General features: G+C 53.7%; 2 protein-coding genes across 2 annotated transcripts; both read right to left on the bottom strand.

Annotated features, from left to right (window-relative positions):
* Positions 1-8751: 8751 nt before the first annotated feature.
* On the bottom strand, positions 8752-9207 carry LOC137912088 (mid1-interacting protein 1-B-like). Its single transcript, XM_068756442.1, has one exon. The coding sequence runs from the start codon at positions 9205-9207 to the stop codon at positions 8752-8754; it is 456 nt and encodes a 151-aa protein (XP_068612543.1).
* Positions 9208-10249: 1042 nt separating this feature from the next.
* Positions 10250-18812, bottom strand: xdh (xanthine dehydrogenase). The gene is made up of 35 exons (XM_068756577.1): positions 18738-18812; positions 18488-18545; positions 17858-17954; positions 17667-17775; positions 17398-17524; positions 17227-17288; positions 17028-17123; positions 16874-16954; positions 16493-16637; positions 16317-16409; positions 16078-16229; positions 15849-15942; positions 15484-15593; positions 15218-15402; positions 14981-15143; positions 14793-14882; positions 14541-14710; positions 14326-14452; positions 14129-14248; positions 13936-14032; positions 13733-13857; positions 13329-13462; positions 13153-13240; positions 12982-13068; positions 12716-12907; positions 12479-12624; positions 12305-12386; positions 12124-12219; positions 11828-12031; positions 11696-11748; positions 11510-11624; positions 11317-11382; positions 11040-11228; positions 10784-10951; positions 10250-10703 (listed from the first exon to the last, which is right to left on the bottom strand). The coding sequence occupies exons 1-35, from the start codon at positions 18810-18812 to the stop codon at positions 10653-10655; spliced, it is 4047 nt and encodes a 1348-aa protein (XP_068612678.1). The 3' UTR covers positions 10250-10652.

The raw sequence follows: 18812 nt of genomic DNA, 5'->3' as shown, positions 1-18812 counted from the left end.
TGGAACAGTTGCACGAGGGATCCGTTTACCCCCCCCCCGTTGCGGCCTGCTGCTCTGACATCGCATTTCCACGATCGCCTTATAAAACGGCTTCGTACATGCGGATATTCGTTCCACGGCTGACGTCAGCGGCGCCGACCTGCGCGCGGTGTAAAACACACGCTTCCGCACCGGCTGTGATTCAGACGCCTGTTGTTTATCACGACTTAACCTCGACAGGCGCGCAGCTGGCTCAGCCTCCCGCGGACTCATTCATATTTCATTAGCGCTCCACGTCTCGCCTCCATCTGTATTCCCCTCCACCTCGTTTTTGCTCGTTCCCCTTTTATCCGTCTTAAAAAGGAGGAGATTCTTTTTTCCCCCCTACGCTCTAATTACGGGAGATTCGCCGTAACGGCTCGTGTCAGCGCGTCGATGCCGTTCACCGGCGCCACCGCGTTCAATTAGCAGCCAACACGCTTCGCTGGAAAGGAAGCCGCCCGCGCCCGATTCAGGAACAATCCCCGCAGAATTTAACAATCTTTCAACCAGATTTGACAGATGTGAAATAATTCAGACGGATGAAAGTTTTCATAATAGATTTCCTCGGAAATCGACCTGCCGCTCGGAGACGACGGCCTTCGATCACGATCTGAAGAGCTTCCGACAGCCTAATTATCACCTGCAGTAAATAATTATCGTCGCTGCTTCCTCTTTTCTCTCCTGATTGGAATAATTTTAGAATCAGCCGACCGTCACCCTCATTATCAGCCGTACCCTAATAACCACGAGCCACTGTAGCCTAACCGTCCGGCTAATTTAACACAACTAAACCTCGATTAGACGCTAATCCGTCTTTTTTTTTCCTTGTCAAATTACGACTCCTCGGTTTCTTTTTTTGTTAGCGTCGTTAGCGTCGAAGAACCGCTCTCCCCTAAACGAACCCTAAACTAGACCAAAGCTACCGTTTCTCCCTCGCCTTCGGGCTTTATGCTAAGCTAGCGCTAATCTCGCCGTGGATCCTTTGATGTCTCCCCCCGCCCCCCCCCCCCCTCCGGCTGCGGGGGGAGGACGGCCCTTCCCCTTTAAGGATAAACGGGGTAAACGTTGGGTTTCACCGCCATCTCCACCCCCAGCAGCCGCTCCGTTCTCTGCCGCTTGTGCGTTTTCCGTCGGTGTGTGCGCGTGTAATAAGTGTGTAACCGGGATCGTGCGGTTGCGTGTGTGGCTGCCTTAACGCCGCCGTCGAAGCCGACAGATTGAATTGCTAATGCGCCGCGGGGAGTTCGCCCGCGCGTGTCGCCGTGCGCGTTGGTCGTCTGGCTGTTTAGCGAGCGAGACGAGCAGCGCCGGCGATGAATATTTAAACAGAGAGGGAGAGAGAGAGAGAGCAGCCATCATTTATTGATGTTGCTGAAGGGAAAGATGAATAGCCCGTCTGTGTACACAGCGCCAGAGAGGAGCGCGCGCTGGAAGCAGAGCCGCCATCCGAATGCAAGCCGCACCTGAGAAACTGCAGATTAGGAGATCGGCTTGATGGATCGGCCCAGTCCCAAACTTCCGTTCCAATCAGCGGCTATTCAGCGAATGGCCGGCCTTAATTCTTACTTATCTGAACCGCTTCTGGGCTGCGCAAAACGAACCCGAACCGACGGCGGCTACTTACGCGCCATTTTTCCTCCCGTCCTTTGCTGTTTGACCTTTGCCGTTTGACCTTTGCTCGTTCGCGGCGCCATCCGGTTGCAGTTACTCTGCAATGAGAATTTTACAAAAAACTTGTAACGACAAGGTTTGCAGCAAAAAACTAAATAAGCTTTCCGTTGAAAGTTTAATCGTTCACTGAGGTGGGAAGTCACAAATTCAAGATTAAGAACGGAAAAGAAAAAGATAATTTATTCAAGTTCCGACACGGCGTTTTATCAGACCGGTTTCGTGTAGTCGCGCTCGGCGAGCAATTATTGCCCGTCTAATCTTTCAAAAGGAAGGACGTCTTGTGTTTACACGCCAAACAGGAAGATCAAAGGTCAGACCTTCAAAGAAAAAAGGGCGGGGAATGAGAACGGACGACTCTGGTTGTGTGTGGGGAGAAAAGTACGGAAGAAAAACATTATTTCAGCTCGGGAAACGATGCGCAAATTAATTCAGATTTCACCTGCGAGCGTGAAAATTATAGCCGGAATGCTAACAAACGGGATGCGTCCCGATGGCCGCTAGCACAAAATAATAACGACCCTTTTTTTCTGCTCCCATACAGCAAGAGGCATTCAGACGAGGGTGAGCGAGAACGCGCCTGCATGGGGGAGAGAGACTGAAAATGGAATAGGAAATCAGGACGGTTTCAAGGTTCCCCTTTTCTATTCGCTCGCTCGCCTTCCTGTCTCACCCTTTCTCTCTCTCACACACACACACACACAGACAAGGTCACACACACTCCCGTCCTCATGCCTCACTGCCAAACCCTTCATCCCTCTCTTTTCTCTCTCTCTTTCTCTCTCTCTCTCTGTAATGCAGACCCCTGCTCGCTCACCCACCGCTGTACTTGTCTGACCTGCTCTCTCGCTTTTCGAGGATTGAAAAGGAGGAAAACAATTAGATTCCCGCCTCGTCTCCTCTTCCGGTCTCTCTCTCTCTTCCAGTCGATTTCATCCGCCGGTGGGAGAAGAATTCCGATCCCTCGTTTCAACGCTCATCCGAGAGCGTCCCGCAAATTTAAAAAAAATGTGCGAAAACAACTTGCTTGCGTTTTGTGTCGCGATACGAACTTAAAGTGAAAAACATTTTGTTTGTGTTGATAAAGATTGATTTCATCGGTTGTTTACAAACAAACGGAGGGAGGAGAAGTCGCGGCGGGAACGTTCCCGCTCTGGCACCGCCTCCCACCCGTCCGTCTTCTCCTCCTTATCTGGGATGGTTTGTTCCCAGCAGCGTTCTCAACGGGGTATTCCGGACGCTTTCCGGTTCCTCCCGGGGATCCCGAGGCGTTCCCGGCGAGTTCTGGATCGCCTCCCAGTTAAACATTTCTGGAAAACCTTCAAAGGGAGGCGTCCAGGAGGCGGCCGGACCGCCTCTACGGGCTCCTGTTGATGCAGGGGAGCGACTCCGTGGCCTCATTCCCAGATCCATGACCAGGGTCAAAGGTCGGACACTGGAGGCCGTTCCGGGAGTACGGCGTGACCTTCTCCTTCTGGCCAACGCGTCATAACCCCGCCCTTTTCCTGCCTTGCTCCATTTACACAGGTCGGATGCAGAGAACCCCCCCCCCCCCCCCCATCATGACCCAGTGGGTTCTAAACAGAACACGTCATAAACGTTTGGACTTGACCTTCATCTCCTGAAGGTCGACACCGACCACGTTCTCTCCGGTCTCCCTCCTGGTTCTGATTCGGCTACGGAACGTTCACGGCTTTACCGGGAACTCGGGCTTCCGGCTGCTCCCCCCGCCCCCCTCCCCCCTCCCCTCCCCTCCCCTCCCGGGAGACGTTTTGTCTTCGGCTCGCCGCTGATCGCAGCTCAGAGACGAACGGAGGCTGCAGCTGGAGAAAAAAACATCCGTGGGCGCGCCTCACACACACACACACACACAGAGACACACACACAGAGACACGCACACACACACAGGGACACACACACAAAGAGACACACACAGAGAGACACGCACACAGAGACACGCACACAGAGACACACACACACACAGAGAGACACGCACACACACACAGAGAGACACACACACAGAGACACACACACAGAGACACACACACACACAGAGAGACACACACACAGAGACACGCACACACACACAGGGACACACACACACACAAAGACACACACACAGAGAGACACACACAGAGAGACACGCACACAGAGACACGCACACAGAGACACACACACAAAGACACACACACAGAGACACGCACACAGAGACACACACACAAAGACACACACACAGAGAGACACACACACAGAGACACACACACAGAGACACACACACACACACACACAGAGACACGCACACACACACGCGCACACACACACACGCACACACACTTCCAATCTCCCTGTGACGCTCTAATTGCCGCCGTGTGTGTGCGTGGAGAATTAGACTGCCTCATTATTCAAATTGGCTCGGAGGAGAAACGCAGCTCGCCTCGTTTACGGCGCAACAGAGAGAGAGAAGGAGAGAGAGATCTGTCGCTCCCTCCTCCCTTCCTCTCCTCCTCCTCCGTCTCCTCGTTCTGTCATTCACCATCCCTTTGTCCTCCCTCGCCGCTCTCTCCTTCCTCCCCTCCTCCGTCACTCTCAATTCCCTCCTTCCCGTTCCTCCTTTCTTCCTCTCCGCATCTCCCTCCATCACCCGCCCCTCCTCTGCGTCCTCACCCCTTCAATCTGTCACCCCCCCCCTCCCTGTTCTTCCGTTCTCAAATTACATCCTCGTTGCCGCCTCGTTTCTCATCCGTCGCCGGGGGCTGTCGCCGAGGACCGGCGAGGGCGCTAAACGATTTCCCACCATGCATCACTCCCCTCACGCGCACACGCCGACGCACACGCCGACGCACACACCGGTTTCTTCGCGTTGGAGAAATCCACAGACTTGTTGACGCGGCACTAAGGAATAAAACGCGTGACGAAAAGGGCGTCCCGGTGGTGGCGCTAGAGAGGGAGCGTCGGTTCGAAGGCCGTCCCGGTGGCGCTAGAGAGGGAGCGTCGGTTGAAAGGTCGTCCCGGCGGAGGCGCTAGAGAGGGAGCGTCGGTTGAAAGGTCGTCCCGGCGGAGGCGCTAGAGAGGGAGCGTCGGTTCGAAGGCCGTCCAGGTGGCACTAGAGAGGGAGCGTCGGTTGGGAGGCCGTCCAGGTGGCGCTAGAGAGGGAGCGTCGGTTGGGAGGCCGTCCCGGTGGCGGCGCTAGAGAGGGAGCGTCGGTTGGGAGGCCGTCCAGGTGGCACTAGAGAGGGAGCGTCGGTTCGAAGGCCGTCCAGGTGGCGCTAGAGAGGGAGCGTCGGTTGGGAGGCCGTCCAGGTGGCGCTAGAGAGGGAGCGTCGGTTGAAAGGTCGTCCCGGTGGCGGCGCTAGAGAGGGAGCGTCGGTTGGGAGGCCGTCCCGGTGGCGGCGCTAAAGAGCTGTTTTTTTAAACGCATTCCTGAACTCAACATGCTAACATTAGCCAGTTAGCGCGAAAAGCACAAAACTCCATTAATGTTGCAGGTATTTGATCATAAAAGTGTTCAATTGTTTGAACTATTGATCTGAAGACGCCGCTAGCAGCAGCCGCGTCTCGGACAGTTTCTTGCGATTATTTGTACGATTTATTTACGGACCGTTTCATCTGCGTTTCTCAATCTGGCATTTTTCGGAGACATTTTTGATTAATTGCCGATTTTCTGTTTTAATTGCCGACTCGGCTTCACCTCAGCCGCTGCCGATTATTTAGAATCCTCGTAATGAAGTTAGTTTACGGGCGTTTTTTTTAAAACGCGTGTCAAGGCAAGTTAATCTCCGCTGTTCCTCCGCGTTCCGCGTGATTCACCGCGTCTCATTCCCGCTTAACGTCTCCGCAGACGACCGTTTGACATCAAATAACCTTCAATCATGCAAACGACGGCGAGAGGAGCCCACAGGAAGGAAGGAGAGGAGGACGCCACGGGAGAAAGAACGAGAGAAACGACCACAAGACGGATAGAAAGAAAAGAGGAAAGAGATGGAGGCTAATGGACGTCTGCGGGATCACATAAATCACACGCTTCCAGTCAGACAAATTGATCGCGCTCTTGCAAATCTCCCGCCCCCCCCCCACCGCGCGCCGAGCGACAGGCGCCGAGCGCGTGTAGGACGAGCCGCCAGATCAAACGGCCGAGGCAGAAAAGGAGACGAGCGAAAAGGAGACGGCGTGAGGCTCGGAAATCTAAGCGCTACGGCGCCGTTCGGTTTTCCAGACGCCATCTCTCACGTTTTAATCGGAATACTTTCTTCGCAAATTTCCCTGCCAGAGTTAGCGGCTAACCTCTCCTAGTGGCTTTTAAAATCTGTCACGCAAAATAAATCGTCTTTAATCTTTTTTTAATTAAAAAAGGAGCCGTCAGATATTTTCTTTTTTTTCCAAAATCTTTTTATTATTTTCTTATGAACACATAAAACATTGAAGTACCGTCAGATATTTTCTGAAATAAATATTCTGTGCGTTGTGTCAAAATTTTACGATAAAAAAAATGCTAACAAATGAGAGCGGAACATCTCCGTCGCCCTCTAGTGGTCGAACTGAGATGACACACCGCCGCGATTTTATTCTAACAGCCTCAAACTTTTAACAATTCGTTCATGGGGGGGGGGGACACAGCCACAGCTGTCTGTGTCCTCCGTTCCCATGGCGACGGGAGAGCCAGGCAGACGCCTGTGAGAGTGAGAGATGTGACAGGTAAATAATCAGAGCCGCGGCGCTGATCGTCACGGAAACGATGCCTGACGGCAGCGACATGGGCGGCAGATCACACACGCACACGCACACACACACACACACACACCTGTAAACTGGGGCAAGCCTGAACACACACTCTGAGCTCTTGGTGCAGTCAGGGACACTGAACGCACCACTGACACTCAAACCAAAAGCAGAGACCCTGAATGCACCAGAGACCCTGAGAGCACGGGACATTGAACGCACCATAGACCCTGAACGCACCAGAGACCCTGAGCGCACCAGAGACCCTGAGCGCACCAGAGACCCTGAACGCACCAGAGACCCTGAACGCACCAGAGACCCTGAACACACCAGAGACCCTGAACGCACCAGAGACCCTGAGCGCACCAGAGACCCTGAGAGCACGGGACATTGAACGCACCAGTGACCTGCTAACCATGTCACTGGGACACTGAACGCCCCACAGAGGATCTGAACACCCGAAAAGAGACCCTGAATGCACCACTGAGAGACAGCGCACTCCACGCACAGAATTCCCATGAGGCATTGCGCTCGACACGGTAGACTTTTTACTTAAAAATGTGAAAAACAGGTATTACCTTTACGTTTTGTTTTCAGGTGATCCGAGACAACCTCGACGAAATCTCGCGAGAGAAACGGCTGCTCAGAAGCGTCTCGGCGTTGATGCAGCCCTAATTATGGGATGCAGCCGAGGATCATTACCATTTTAAAACCTTCAGCGGACCACGACGGGGGGGGGGGGGGCACGTCCTATAATCCCGGGTGGAAGGCACCCGCCCCGCCCTGCAGACGACCTTTGACCTTTAATTTACACTCCCACACGCAAACGTTTACACGCGCACTAATGAATGCTGCGTGCGGACTTGCGTGTGCGTGTTAATTGCTGCAGGTTTGACCGTGTCAACCACTAATTGGCACGCTGACACGCACACAATGGCATCAGCTGTGTGTGCGTTCAGCGGTGGTGCCACAGCGCCCCCTGCTGGATCCAGTCAGAACGTCTCAGCTGAGTAAATGGAACTAAATGTGCTGATAAATTTGAATGAACGAGAAATAGAATATATTAATAATAATCAAAATGTGTTTGTGAGATTTATTTTTTTGGATACAGGTCTTCAAATCAACAAGGTTTTGTTGGCGCCTCGTGTTTGCAAGGTTGCCGGTTTGAATCCTGCTGATGCAGCTTTTTCCATCTTTCCCCATTTCCTGCCAACAGATTACACATTAATGGGGAGCGCCGGAAAGATCAATGATCTGCAAAGACGCTGATCACGTATCCTGAACGTGGTCCTGCCGACCGGACTCTATTTTTAACCTGAGAACCGATTAGAGCTCGGTAAACAAAGATAGAGCTGCAAAATAAACAGCAGAGAAGCCGCCGACTCAGCTCCGCGTTTCGGGTTTCTGTTTCTGGCGGATCAGCAAGTTCTAAACCTCACGGCGGCGTTGCCGGGGGTAACCACCGTAGCTCCTGGGGTTGTTTGTTTCACCTTCATTGAGGTCTGTGAAAGAGGAAACCTCTTGAACAAGAAGAAAGAACAAAATACTCCTGAAAACCTTTTAATTACCAAGCTGGACGTTCGATAGAAAAAGGTTGTTTGAGTATAAACACAGTAATAAAATATAAAAACAAACCTTGAACAGAAATGTTTTTAACCTTAAAGCTGCCGTTTGTGGTTTTTACTGCTGCCAGAAACCTCACAGTGAGATGTTTTGTTGTTTACTGGATGAAATAAAAGGAGCTGGAAAAAGCAGTTGGATCGGTTTCATACGAGCACCAGCCAATGAGATTTATAAACAAGATCAGCCAATCAGATCTCTAGCTTCCATCACCTGCGAGGAAAAACATCTGACGTCTTTTTAATGAGTTTTTCAACCGAAAATGTTCAGGTTTTCTATTTTATCACAGTAAACTGAAGAGTACCGAGTAAAATAAAGTACAAAACAAGACTTTTAACAATGTCAACAAACAAACGAGAATATTTCCAACAATTAACAACCGTATCTTAAAGAAAAATGACATCAAGTTAAATTACAAATGGAAATTTAAGCTTTTTTGCACAAACAAGAGGCCAAAAAGTTTTAAGTTTCAGTCTTAAGTAATGAATCCCACTTGAAAGCCTCGGCGGCGTCGAGCGTCCCGATTGGCTGCTGGACCCATTCCGCCCGATTGATCGTCAGTTTGCGCCTCTTCCTCCTCACACAGACGCAAAAGCGAGAAGACAAGAAAACCGTGAGGAAGGACAAGAAAAAAGAAAAAGACAGACGCCTGAAGACGGCCGGCGTTTTCTCAATAAAGTTCTCTCATCTTTTGGTCTCCCTCAGAGATCAAAGCGGACATTTCCGTTAATTCCTGCAGCCGACCTCTTCCTTGTAGCGGCTCGTGAGGGTGTCGGCCTTCCGCGTCAGCTTGGACAGGACGGCGTGGAGCCCCGTCAGGTGGAAATGAAACTGCTTCTCCAGGTCGTCCCCCTCCGACCCCCCCGGCGCTTCCTCCTCCGCCTCCGCCTCCGCCTTCTCCTTCCTCCACTCGTCGCTCTCCAGGACGCCCCACTCGATGTCCTTGCGGATGGACTTGAGCAGCACGTACGAGCTGTACATGTCGCCGTCCCGGAAGTAGGCGACGCCGTCGGGGGCCCCCGCCGCCGCCTTGGCGCCGTCCTCCGGCTCGTCCAGCGGGACGTCCCGCAGCATGCTGGGCACCATCACCGTGTGATCCATGTTGTTGACCGCCCCGATGAAGCGGTTCATGGCGTTGTAGAGAGAGTTCTTCTGCTTGTAGGACTCGGATATCTGCATCATGGCGAGCGGCTCGAAGCAAAGGCCGTTTCTCCGTGGCTAAACGTAGCCCGCTAATAGTCTTTAAGGGATTATTACTGCAGCCAGATCCTTGGTTAAGGTGCTCCTGGACTCGCAATGTCCCGGATGTGGCGTCTCCCGCTGCAGGACATCAGAACCCCCTCTGGAGAGAGAGAGAGAGGGGCGGAGACAGGCTTTACTTTCAGCAGAAGTTCGTAAAACAAACGCATCTGTAGCCGTAGCAACACAATTAGCAAACAAGCTAACGTTAGCCCGAGTAGCGATTATAACATTTAGTTATTAGAAACTACAAAGATAAATAAATTAATAAACGAATAGTTCACGAATTCCACTATGGCGACGTCGGGCTGCGCTTCTGATTGGTCTATCCTCGTTTTATTGTTACAGTAGCCAATCATTAAATCTCATGACTTAATCCGACCAATCAGGATAAGCAAATTAAAAAACTCCAGCCAATCACAGACAGAGAGGGGCGGGACATACCTCAGCGAACCCGGATCGATGCATCCGCGTCTAAATAAGCATCTTCGATTCGTTCGTTTTTAATTTTTTTTTACCGTTTTTATTTTAAATCGCGATTCGGGAGGAAAAAGCCCTTCCGGTGACTCGAAACGACGAGTCTATTAACGGGAATAAAACCCGTAGCTCGGTTCCGGTTCTGAACCGCTAGCTCCCCTCACGCACTCGCATCAACCGAGAAACCTCCGCGCTGCACGCGCGAGGCGGAACTTACCGGCGCCGCTCCTCGTTCCGGTCGGTTTCTGAGCACCGTTAAGAGCACCGGGGACGCTCAGCAGTGTTGGCTGCGGGAGGCGGGGCAAAGACGGTTACCGAACGCCGAACCTCCGGCAACAATCCAATCGCAGCGGGGAACAGGCCATGTGACGTCACGCATACTTAATTAGCTACTTGTATATTTCAACTTCACGCGTAACTTTATTGATAAAGAACGATGGAGTCTGGAATAAGTAGAAAGACTTTTTCGTGTTTATTTTCAACGCAGGAAAACAAAAGTGAAATTCTGTGCTTAAGTTCTCATCACGTGACGCTTCACAGGAAAATAAAGGAGCCATTACTGACTAATTATGTTAGATATCAGTGATCAAACATCAAACCTCCTTAAAAAATAACTCAGATCTCTGTCGCCCTCCTGCGGCCACAGCTTTAATAGCGGTTTATAAACACACCAAATTAAAATAACAATCCTCTCACAATTCTCTGAAAATTAAACTCTTCCATCATCCGAGCTTTGCAATCACGTCATTCCACGAATGACAAAGAGAGAGAGAGAGGTAAAGAGACACTGACTGACGGTTCAAGACCAGGCACCAGAAAAACAGCATACTAGAGAGAGAGGTTATGGCTATGGCTCATTGTGTTATTGTCGTGCTGCAGAATTCCCCAGTAACCAATGGCGGCCTCGTATCCTAGACCTGAACCGACCAGGGGGTGAAGGTTCCGGGTTCCGCGGGGGGGCACTGCGAGAGAAAAGCATTCGCAGAGTTGACATTTATCGAAGCTAATGAGGCTCGACATTTCCCGGGCTAGCGTTCGGTACCAGTTTGGTGAAGCGGTCGTCGCAAGCGTTGCGGATCCTCTCGGCAGAAGCCGGGCTGTCGAGTCTGAAAGGACCGCCGAGTCCAGACTCCGCCCGGGCGGCGCCGATGGCGTCTTTGATGGCGTGGAAAACAGACGCCGCCAGAAAGAGAGGAGGCTCGCCCACAGCCTGGAGCGAGAGCATCCGAAACAACTCCTAAATCGAGATCGAGTATTCTCCCGTCAAATATTCCGTGGCGTTTTTCCCCGGGACGTACTTTGGAAGCGAAGACGGCTTTCGGGTTGGGGGCGTCGCGGAGCAGCGACACGGTGAGGTGTTTGGGAATGTCCCCGAAGGCCGGGATCTTGTAGGAACCGGGACCCCGAGTGAGAAGGACCCCTTTGGGGGAATAATGGAGCTGCTCCAGGGTAAACAGACCCACGCCCTGCATGAACGCCCCCTCCACCTGGGGAAGGACAAAGCGGGCTCGTAGGAAGGGAGTAAAGGAGCAGTTCGTAAAATGTCATTCCCGTCAACAGGGGGGGTCGACTTGCCTGCCCGATGTCGATGGCTGGGTTGAGGCTGCGCCCGACGTCCATCACGAGGGTGGAGTTCAGGTTCTACACGGAGAACACAACCAGGAAGCAGATTTAAGGGTGTGGCCCCGCATTTCTCCTCTTGGTTACGACGGTTTGAGCCCAAAGCGGATCCCTGCGGGACGCCACCTCGTCGTTGTAAGCGCCGCACCTTGTGGGCTCCGGTCAGACAGTCGATCTCCACCTCTGAGCATCCCACGCCGAAGCTGAAGTAGTTGAACGGCCGGCCCGTGTTGGAGTCGAAGTCGTAGTGGAGATCTGGAGTCCTGGGGGGACAGAGCGGAGCCGTGGGACGGCTTCCTGGTCTCCATCTTAGCGACGCGTTCTCTGAACTCACCTGTAGAAGCCGTTTGCGCTGAGGTTCACGCGGTCGAAATACGCCGCGGCGACCTGGAACACGAATTTAATTTGCCGTTCAGAACGAAGAAATGTCGATTAAAAGTCTTAAAAAAAAAGGCTTTTTGCTCACCCAGTCCCCCCATGATCCTTTGGGGTTCTTCTTCTTGTACGGTTCCAGGCGGTTCAGCAGGACCTCGCAGGCGTTCATCACGGCGGCGCCGTTGAGATCCGAGGAGGCCGAGGCGGCGGTGGGGCTGGCGTTGGCGACCGTGTTGGTGCTCGTCTCTGATATGTGGATATCTGAACACGGGATGCCCAGAACCCTGCTGGCAACCTGCAAACACAGTCACGAGGTGGGGGGTGTGCCCCCCGGGTCCGGTGCTCGGCTCCCGAATGTTTCCGACGCTAACTCTGGCGAGCAGGTACCTGGATCATCTTGGTGTGGAGGCCTTGGCCCATCTCCGTCCCGCCGTGAGTCAACAACACCGAGCCGTCCGTGTAGATGTGAACCAGGGCGCCGGCCTGCCGACGCAGAGAGACGTCACCACAGAAGAAGAAGAAGAAGAAGAAGACGACTTTGGCAGTTTGCCGGTCGGCGTCGCCGGACCTGGTTCAGGAAGGTGGCCGTGAAGCTGATGCCAAACATGGTGGGGACGATGGCGAGGCCTCGTTTGGTCCACCGGTTCCGGCTGTTCGGAGAAATGAAACCGCCGCCGGGTTCACGCCGACTCGACTTTTACCGATTGCCGTCGCCGCCGACGACGCGCGCGGTCGCTTTCACCTGTTGAACGCTCCGACGGCCGCTCGTCGCTCGGGGTAACCGGATCGGGATAGACACTCCTCCCAGCATCGGTCCAAGGTCATTCGCTCCAACTTCGTGTTGTAGGGAGTCAGATCTCCTTCCGCAAACAAGTTCAGCCGCCGCACCTGCAGGGGGACGGCGGCATCGCTGATCGGTTGCTGCCAACCCCCCCCCCCCCCCCTCGCACTCGCATCACGCCTTGCTTTTCTCGAGTACCTCATCGGCCGGCTTCCCCAGACTCTGAGCGACGTCCGTCATCCAGTTCTCAGCGACCAGCATGCCTTGCGGCCCTCCGAAGCCCCTGAAGGCCGTGTTGGACGGCAGGTTGGTGCGGCACAGGAAGCCCCGCCCTCGTATGTTGGGCACGTGGTACGAGTTCTCCATGTGGAACAGGCTGCGTTCCAAGACCTGGACGGCGCAGAGAGCCCGGTCAGGTTCTCACGCCATCGACGGACAGCAGGGGGCGCTGCCGGTCCACTCACCGCCAGTGACAGGTCCTTGGAGTTCCCTGCATTAGCGTAGTAGGTAACGTCGAGCGCCACGACCTTCCCGCTGCGGAGGAAACCCACCTGCAAGCGAGACCCGAGAAGAGACGGCGGAACAACGTCCTGACTTCAGGTCCTGCGTCTCTCCAGCAGAGGGCGACCTCCTACCTTGTATTTCCCGTAGAAGGGGTGTCTTCCTCCGGTGATCAGCATGTCCTCGTCTCTGTCCAACATGCACCTCACGGGCCGCTTCAGCCTGACGCAAGAAGAAGGCGGAAGCGAATGACGCGTTTGCATTCGATGTAAAAAAAAAATGGGGAAATATAATTAAAGATCAGCCGTACTTGTTTGCTGCCACGGCAACCACAGTGGACAATGCTGTGCTCCGGCTCTCCTTCCCGCCGAAGCCCCCACCCATCCTTTTCACCCGGACCACCACCCTGTTAGCGGGGACGCCCAAAGCCTTCGCCACCAGAGACTAACAGAAACACGGACACAGGTATCGCTGTCAAATTAACAGGTCTGTCCCCTGCATCATGCAGTATTATTACCTGCGTCCTACAGTATTATTACCTGCGTCCTGCAGTATTATTAACTGCGTCCTGCAGTATAATTACCTGCGCCCTGCAGTATAATTACCTGCGTCCTGCAGTAGTATTACCTGCATCCTGCAGTATTATTACCTGCTTCCTGCAGTAGTATTACCTGCTTCCTGCAGTAGTATTACCTGCGTCCTGCAGTATATTACCTGCGTTTTGGAGGCAGACTGAGTAGAAGCAAAGAGCTCCATCTCTCCGTCCTCTCCCCGTGGAACAGCCAGAGTGACGTTCGTCTCCAGGTAGAAGTGCTCCTGTCCTCCAATGTGCATCTCGCCTGTTGAACGATCAATCGATGGCTATTGATGAATAAATACCGGATCGTCTGCTGGAATCGGGACGGGATCACGCTTACCCTCCAAAACATGGTCGGCCTGGCTGAAGCCCGCCTCCAGGTCTCCCTTCTGGATGGTTCTCATCGGGTCGAAGAAGGACTGGGCTTCGATGGCTTCCTGTCAATCAACAGATTTGTATCCAGGTGGGGTTTTTTTTTTTAAACTTTAACATCATCCTTATTCTACATCCTGTCCAGGTGCGGCCGGTCTCACCTGGATGCTCACGATTGGCTGAAGCTCCTCGTACTGGACCGTGACAGCTTTGGCGGCTCTCTGAGCGTGAAGCTGAGTGTCGGCCACCACGGCGCCGATGATGTGGCCCACACACGTCACCTGCAGGGGGGGGGGACACACACACACACCTCGCGATGATGATTCTGAACCGATTGGTTGGGCAAATGAAAACACACCTGGTCTTGGGCTAAGACGGTCTCGTCGTATTCGGCAGGCCCGGTCCGATTGGAGCCGGGTACGTCGCCGCTGAGCAAGCAGCAGACGACGCCGGGCACGCCCTCGGCTGCCGAGGTGTCCACGGAGCTACAACGCACACCTGAGTTTAGACGGCGGGTCGTGTGTCGGACAGGTGTCCTCGCGCACGGGGGGGGTGGGGGGGGGCGTGACTTACAGAATATTAGCGTGCGCTTTACTGCTGGTGACGAGCGCCAGGTAGAGCTCGTTCTCGTACAGCGGCACGTCGTCGCAGTAGACCGCCTCGCCCGTCGCCTGCTTCAGAGCGGAGAGGTGCATCATGGGACGGCCCACCGAGTCGTCCCGTCCCTGCTGGTCTTGCACAGCCTGGAGGACAGGCGGGTGAGGCCTTGAAGATTTGGTCGATGGCTTTTTACCACCTTTATAAAACGCTTTTTAAAGACGTCACCTGGTAGATCTGAACGCTGGACGGAGTCTCCGGGTCGTAAATCTCTGCGGCGCTCAGACATTCTGACCCGACCTCCTCCGCATTCACGCCCTGACGAACGGAACGCGTTATTAACCGGAACCAGCAGGGGGCGCTGAGACCACGGAGACGCCGGCTGCTTCGGCCCCCCCCCCCAGGCGGTTTCTCACCTGCTTCCTGAGCTTCTGCAGAACCATCAGGTAGAACTTATAGAAGAAGCTGAGGGTCAAAGTTCGCCGGTACGTCGCCATCCCGCCCGGCGCAGAGGGATCCACCGTCATTTCCTCAGCCAATGCGGAGCAAGCCTCTTGCAAAAGCTCCTCCCCCCATCGCCTGGACGACACCGGCGTTTTATTCGTCCATCCATTTCCCCCCCCCAGATGCGATTTTCACACTTTCATAGCCACCTTCCCAGCAGGCTGCTCGCCGCCATCTTTGCCATCACCGTGACCGCCGCCATGCCGCCGTAGCTGAGCCTCAATTCGTCGACGATGTCAGTCCCGGGAGCAAAAGTGACGCTCATCGCCGCGGTAACAACGCTGATGTCATCCTCCCGCCGCGGAGACTGTTTGAAGGCGGAGACGAACTGGCCCTGGAGGGACATTAACGCCAGAGGGCGTCAGAAACGGGGGCGGGCGGCGGAGGAAGTTCCCGACGCTCGCCGTTCGCCAACCTCCTTGCTGTACGGGATCTCGATGGCGAGCAGAACCTCCCGCGGCCGCACGACGGTCTTCCTGTAACCCGTGAAGAACGTGTCGTCCATCTGAACCACGCGACTGCCGTCTGAAAGCCAGGAAACGTGGACAGAGGTCAAAGGTCAACCCCCCCCCCCCCAAACCATTTCAATCCGGCGCTTTAAACACAATTCCAGAGCACGGCGTGACGCCCACGAGTTCACCGAAGCGAAGCGCGAAATCAAGACGCTCCGTGGAATATTGATCCACAAGTCGGTCACATGCTGCTGAAATCGGGTCAGGCTTGTGTGACCGTGAACGATCAGCTGATCGATCAGCCGCTTCGTCCGCATGATCCCGTTACCCTTGTCCATCAGGGTGAGTTGGCAGCCTGCCGCCATGAAGACGGGGTTGAGGTCCGATATGGGGCTCGCCGTCATGATGTTTCCGCCGACGGCCTGAGAGCACACGGACGCCACAGTCGTTGCACAACATCCAGGTAAATATGTAACACAGGAATGTCGGCGTTCCAGGTTTTCAGGTGGAAATAACAGCAGGGGGAAAAAAACCGACGCAAACGGCGTGCGCCTCACCGCCACGTTTCGGATCTGCAGCCCGGCAAACCAGCGCAGCTGTTCCAGAACGGCGAGGAAGACCTCGGTCTGATGAGGAGGGAGCGTCTTCACCGCTTGCTTGAGAACGCTCCCCACTCGGCTGAGGGTGCAGGCGGCGCCGAAAGAAATGCCTGAACGCGCAGAGAGGGATCCGCGGTTAATAATTAATAAAGTTTGTGAACTTCGCGGCGACCGTCGGTACCATCGGATGTACTCGCCGTGCTCGGTGTGCGTCACCGCGTTCAGTTCCACGAGGAAGGCCGGCGCTAAGATGACCGGGTACTCCATGTTCTTAAACTTGACCTCAATACCTAAAAGCACATTCACAGAGTAAAGCGACCGACGAACCGACCGACGAACCGACCGACGCAACGTTCATGAGCCCCGGACTGACCCACTTCCGTGTTCCCCACCACCACTCGGGCTTCTGGGTGTTCCCATTTCAGCTGTAAGAACTCCTCCAGGCTGTCGGGCTGCAGCCACACAGTCCTGTCTCCGACGAAGGAGAGGGACGCCGACCTTTGACCTTTGGCGAGAGACTTGATGGAACGAGAAAGAAAAAGAAAACACACGTATTTGCGTATATATATTGGGTCTTACATTTGGTTCCAGTGAGTCTTGGAACCACAAAGCGCTTTTTGTCTTTGCCTCACATAAAAACAAACTGAATATTCTTTGTATGCAGACGATGTCCCGGTTTACGTGGGAGAGCTCGATCGCATCTAATGACATCATTGCAATGCCTGACGGTGCCGCGTGTTTGCGAGGTGTTCACCGTGAGCTCAGGGGGGAAGATGATTTCCTGCGTCGGGTCGTAGGGCGCGAATTCTGCCGCGTCAAACAGAGATCGGGCTTCCTGGACGAAAACGCAGCTCAGCGTCAGATGCGATGGCGTCACAGCCTCGGGATTAACGGTCAGGTAAACTCACATCGACGCGCCCGTCCGAGTCTTCCTCAGCCCCATTCCGATTGGCTTTACAGCAGCCATCCGCCGACGCCCCCTTGCCACCGCAGCATCCACCGTCCTGGAGGCAAAACACAGGCGCTCGCTGTCTGGTAATAATCGAGCGATTAATTGATTCGCTAGCTCTTCAGTGTCAGCTGAGTTGAGGCCGGTTGCGTAATCACCGCAGTAAACGTCTTGTATCCCTCCAGGATGGGTCTGTAACCGGTGCAGCGGCACAAATTTCCTGAAAACAAACAAATATTTTCATTTCTGACGTTTCCAATGAACGTTCGTCTTCATGCATCCGGTTGGTTTCTCCAGCTGTTCAACAACAAACTACAAATAGGCTGTACCGTGGAAGGCCTCCTCCACGTCGGCCATTTTGGGCGTGGCGTTGTTTCTCAGCAGGGCGTACATCGACATGACGATGCCGGGCGTACAGAAGCCGCACTGAGAGCCGTGGGCCTTCGCTATTCGCTCCTGGACGAGGACATTTTTGCGTTGTTGAAATCAACATAATAACAAATAAGCTAACGATCTTTCTTTTTTGACGCTTTCTGCCGCCCTCTAGTGGCCACCTTGCCAGAACGACAGACGGCGCCCCCAGACGTGCTGATTTCACCTGGACGGGATGCAGTTTTCTCGCCACGCTGCCGATGCCCTCCACGGTCGTCACGGCAGCCAGATGCAGCGAGCAGACGGGCGTCAGGCAGGCGTTGACGGCGTGGTGGCTGGGGCAGGGTTAAGGACGGCCCAAAACCAGGGATCAGGGGTCACATGAGAGCTTCTTCTACATGTACAGCGGAAGGATACCTCGGCTGCTGAGTGCCAGTTTGGTATCTGGACAGCATGACGGTGCAGGCGCCGCAGCCGCCCTCGGCGCAGCCCAGTTTAGTTCCGGTCAAACCCACTGAAAACACACAGAGGGGTCCCTCAGAGCTCGTTCTTCGGGTTCTTCATTCTTCCCACAGTCGCTATTGAGATCTTTAAGGCAACGTGCGTGCATGCGCACACACATCTTACGCGCGTTCTTACAATGTGAGGTCACATTATCGTAGATTAGAAGCATTTCAGGAGGAGATTACAGACCCACGCAGGATTATTCAGATGCTTTTGGGTCGATAAAGCCGCCGTAATCGCGTAGAAACATGGGAAAAGTGAGCTTTCCGTAACCTTTATAGTCAGAATGAATATTTTTACGGCCAGACTTTGACCTGCTCTTATAGTTATAGTTATATAGTTATAGAGTCCCTAAACTTTGTGGATGATTTATGCACGAAGGACTTTCAACGGAAACAAGCCCGCAAGGGCTTTTTTGAAATGCTCCTCTTCGACAGGATGTTTGACTTTATTTGTACTGTAATACATGCTACTCTGTGACTGTACTTGTACTCTAACATTCTATCTAATAAATATATTCATTCATTCATTCATTCTGCTCACATTTCCTCCTCAGGTATATCAGCAGCGTCATCTCAGGGTCGGCGTTTCTCTCGATGATCTGCAGACACACGCGGACATGAAGGAGGTTAGCCATTGATCCGCTTCATGCTTCCCTTAAAGGTCACCAAAGTAAAGCGAGAGTTTATAAAAGGACATTTAGGAATCAGATTCCACACACACACACACACACACACACACACACACACATTCTGGAATCTACATCCACATTTACTCTGATGATCCATTCTACCTTCTTCCCATTGACGAAGAAGATGAGCGCGTCGGAGTGAGCGCGGCTCCGGGGGTCCGTCCTGCTGCCGTTCAT

Source organism: Brachionichthys hirsutus, chromosome 24 (genome assembly GCF_040956055.1).
Source record: "Brachionichthys hirsutus isolate HB-005 chromosome 24, CSIRO-AGI_Bhir_v1, whole genome shotgun sequence".
Classification (NCBI taxonomy): domain Eukaryota; kingdom Metazoa; phylum Chordata; class Actinopteri; order Lophiiformes; family Brachionichthyidae; genus Brachionichthys; species Brachionichthys hirsutus.
This window is presented reverse-complemented; position numbering and strand designations above follow the sequence as displayed.

Bases quoted from the DNA above. Each gene is read 5' to 3' on its own strand.
- LOC137912088 (XM_068756442.1), bottom strand. From the start codon at position 9,207: ATGATGCAGATATCCGAGTCCTACAAGCAGAAGAACTCTCTCTACAAC.
- xdh (XM_068756577.1), bottom strand. From the start codon at position 18,812: ATGAACGGCAGCAGGACGGACCCCCGGAGCCGCGCTCACTCCGACGCG. The intron at 14,883-14,980 runs GTGAGAAACCGC...TCCGTTCGTCAG, and splicing joins TGCAGAAGCTCAGGAAGCAG to GGCGTGAATGCGGAGGAGGT. The intron at 12,625-12,715 runs GTACTCGAGAAA...GTCCCCCTGCAG, and splicing joins TGGGGAAGCCGGCCGATGAG to GTGCGGCGGCTGAACTTGTT.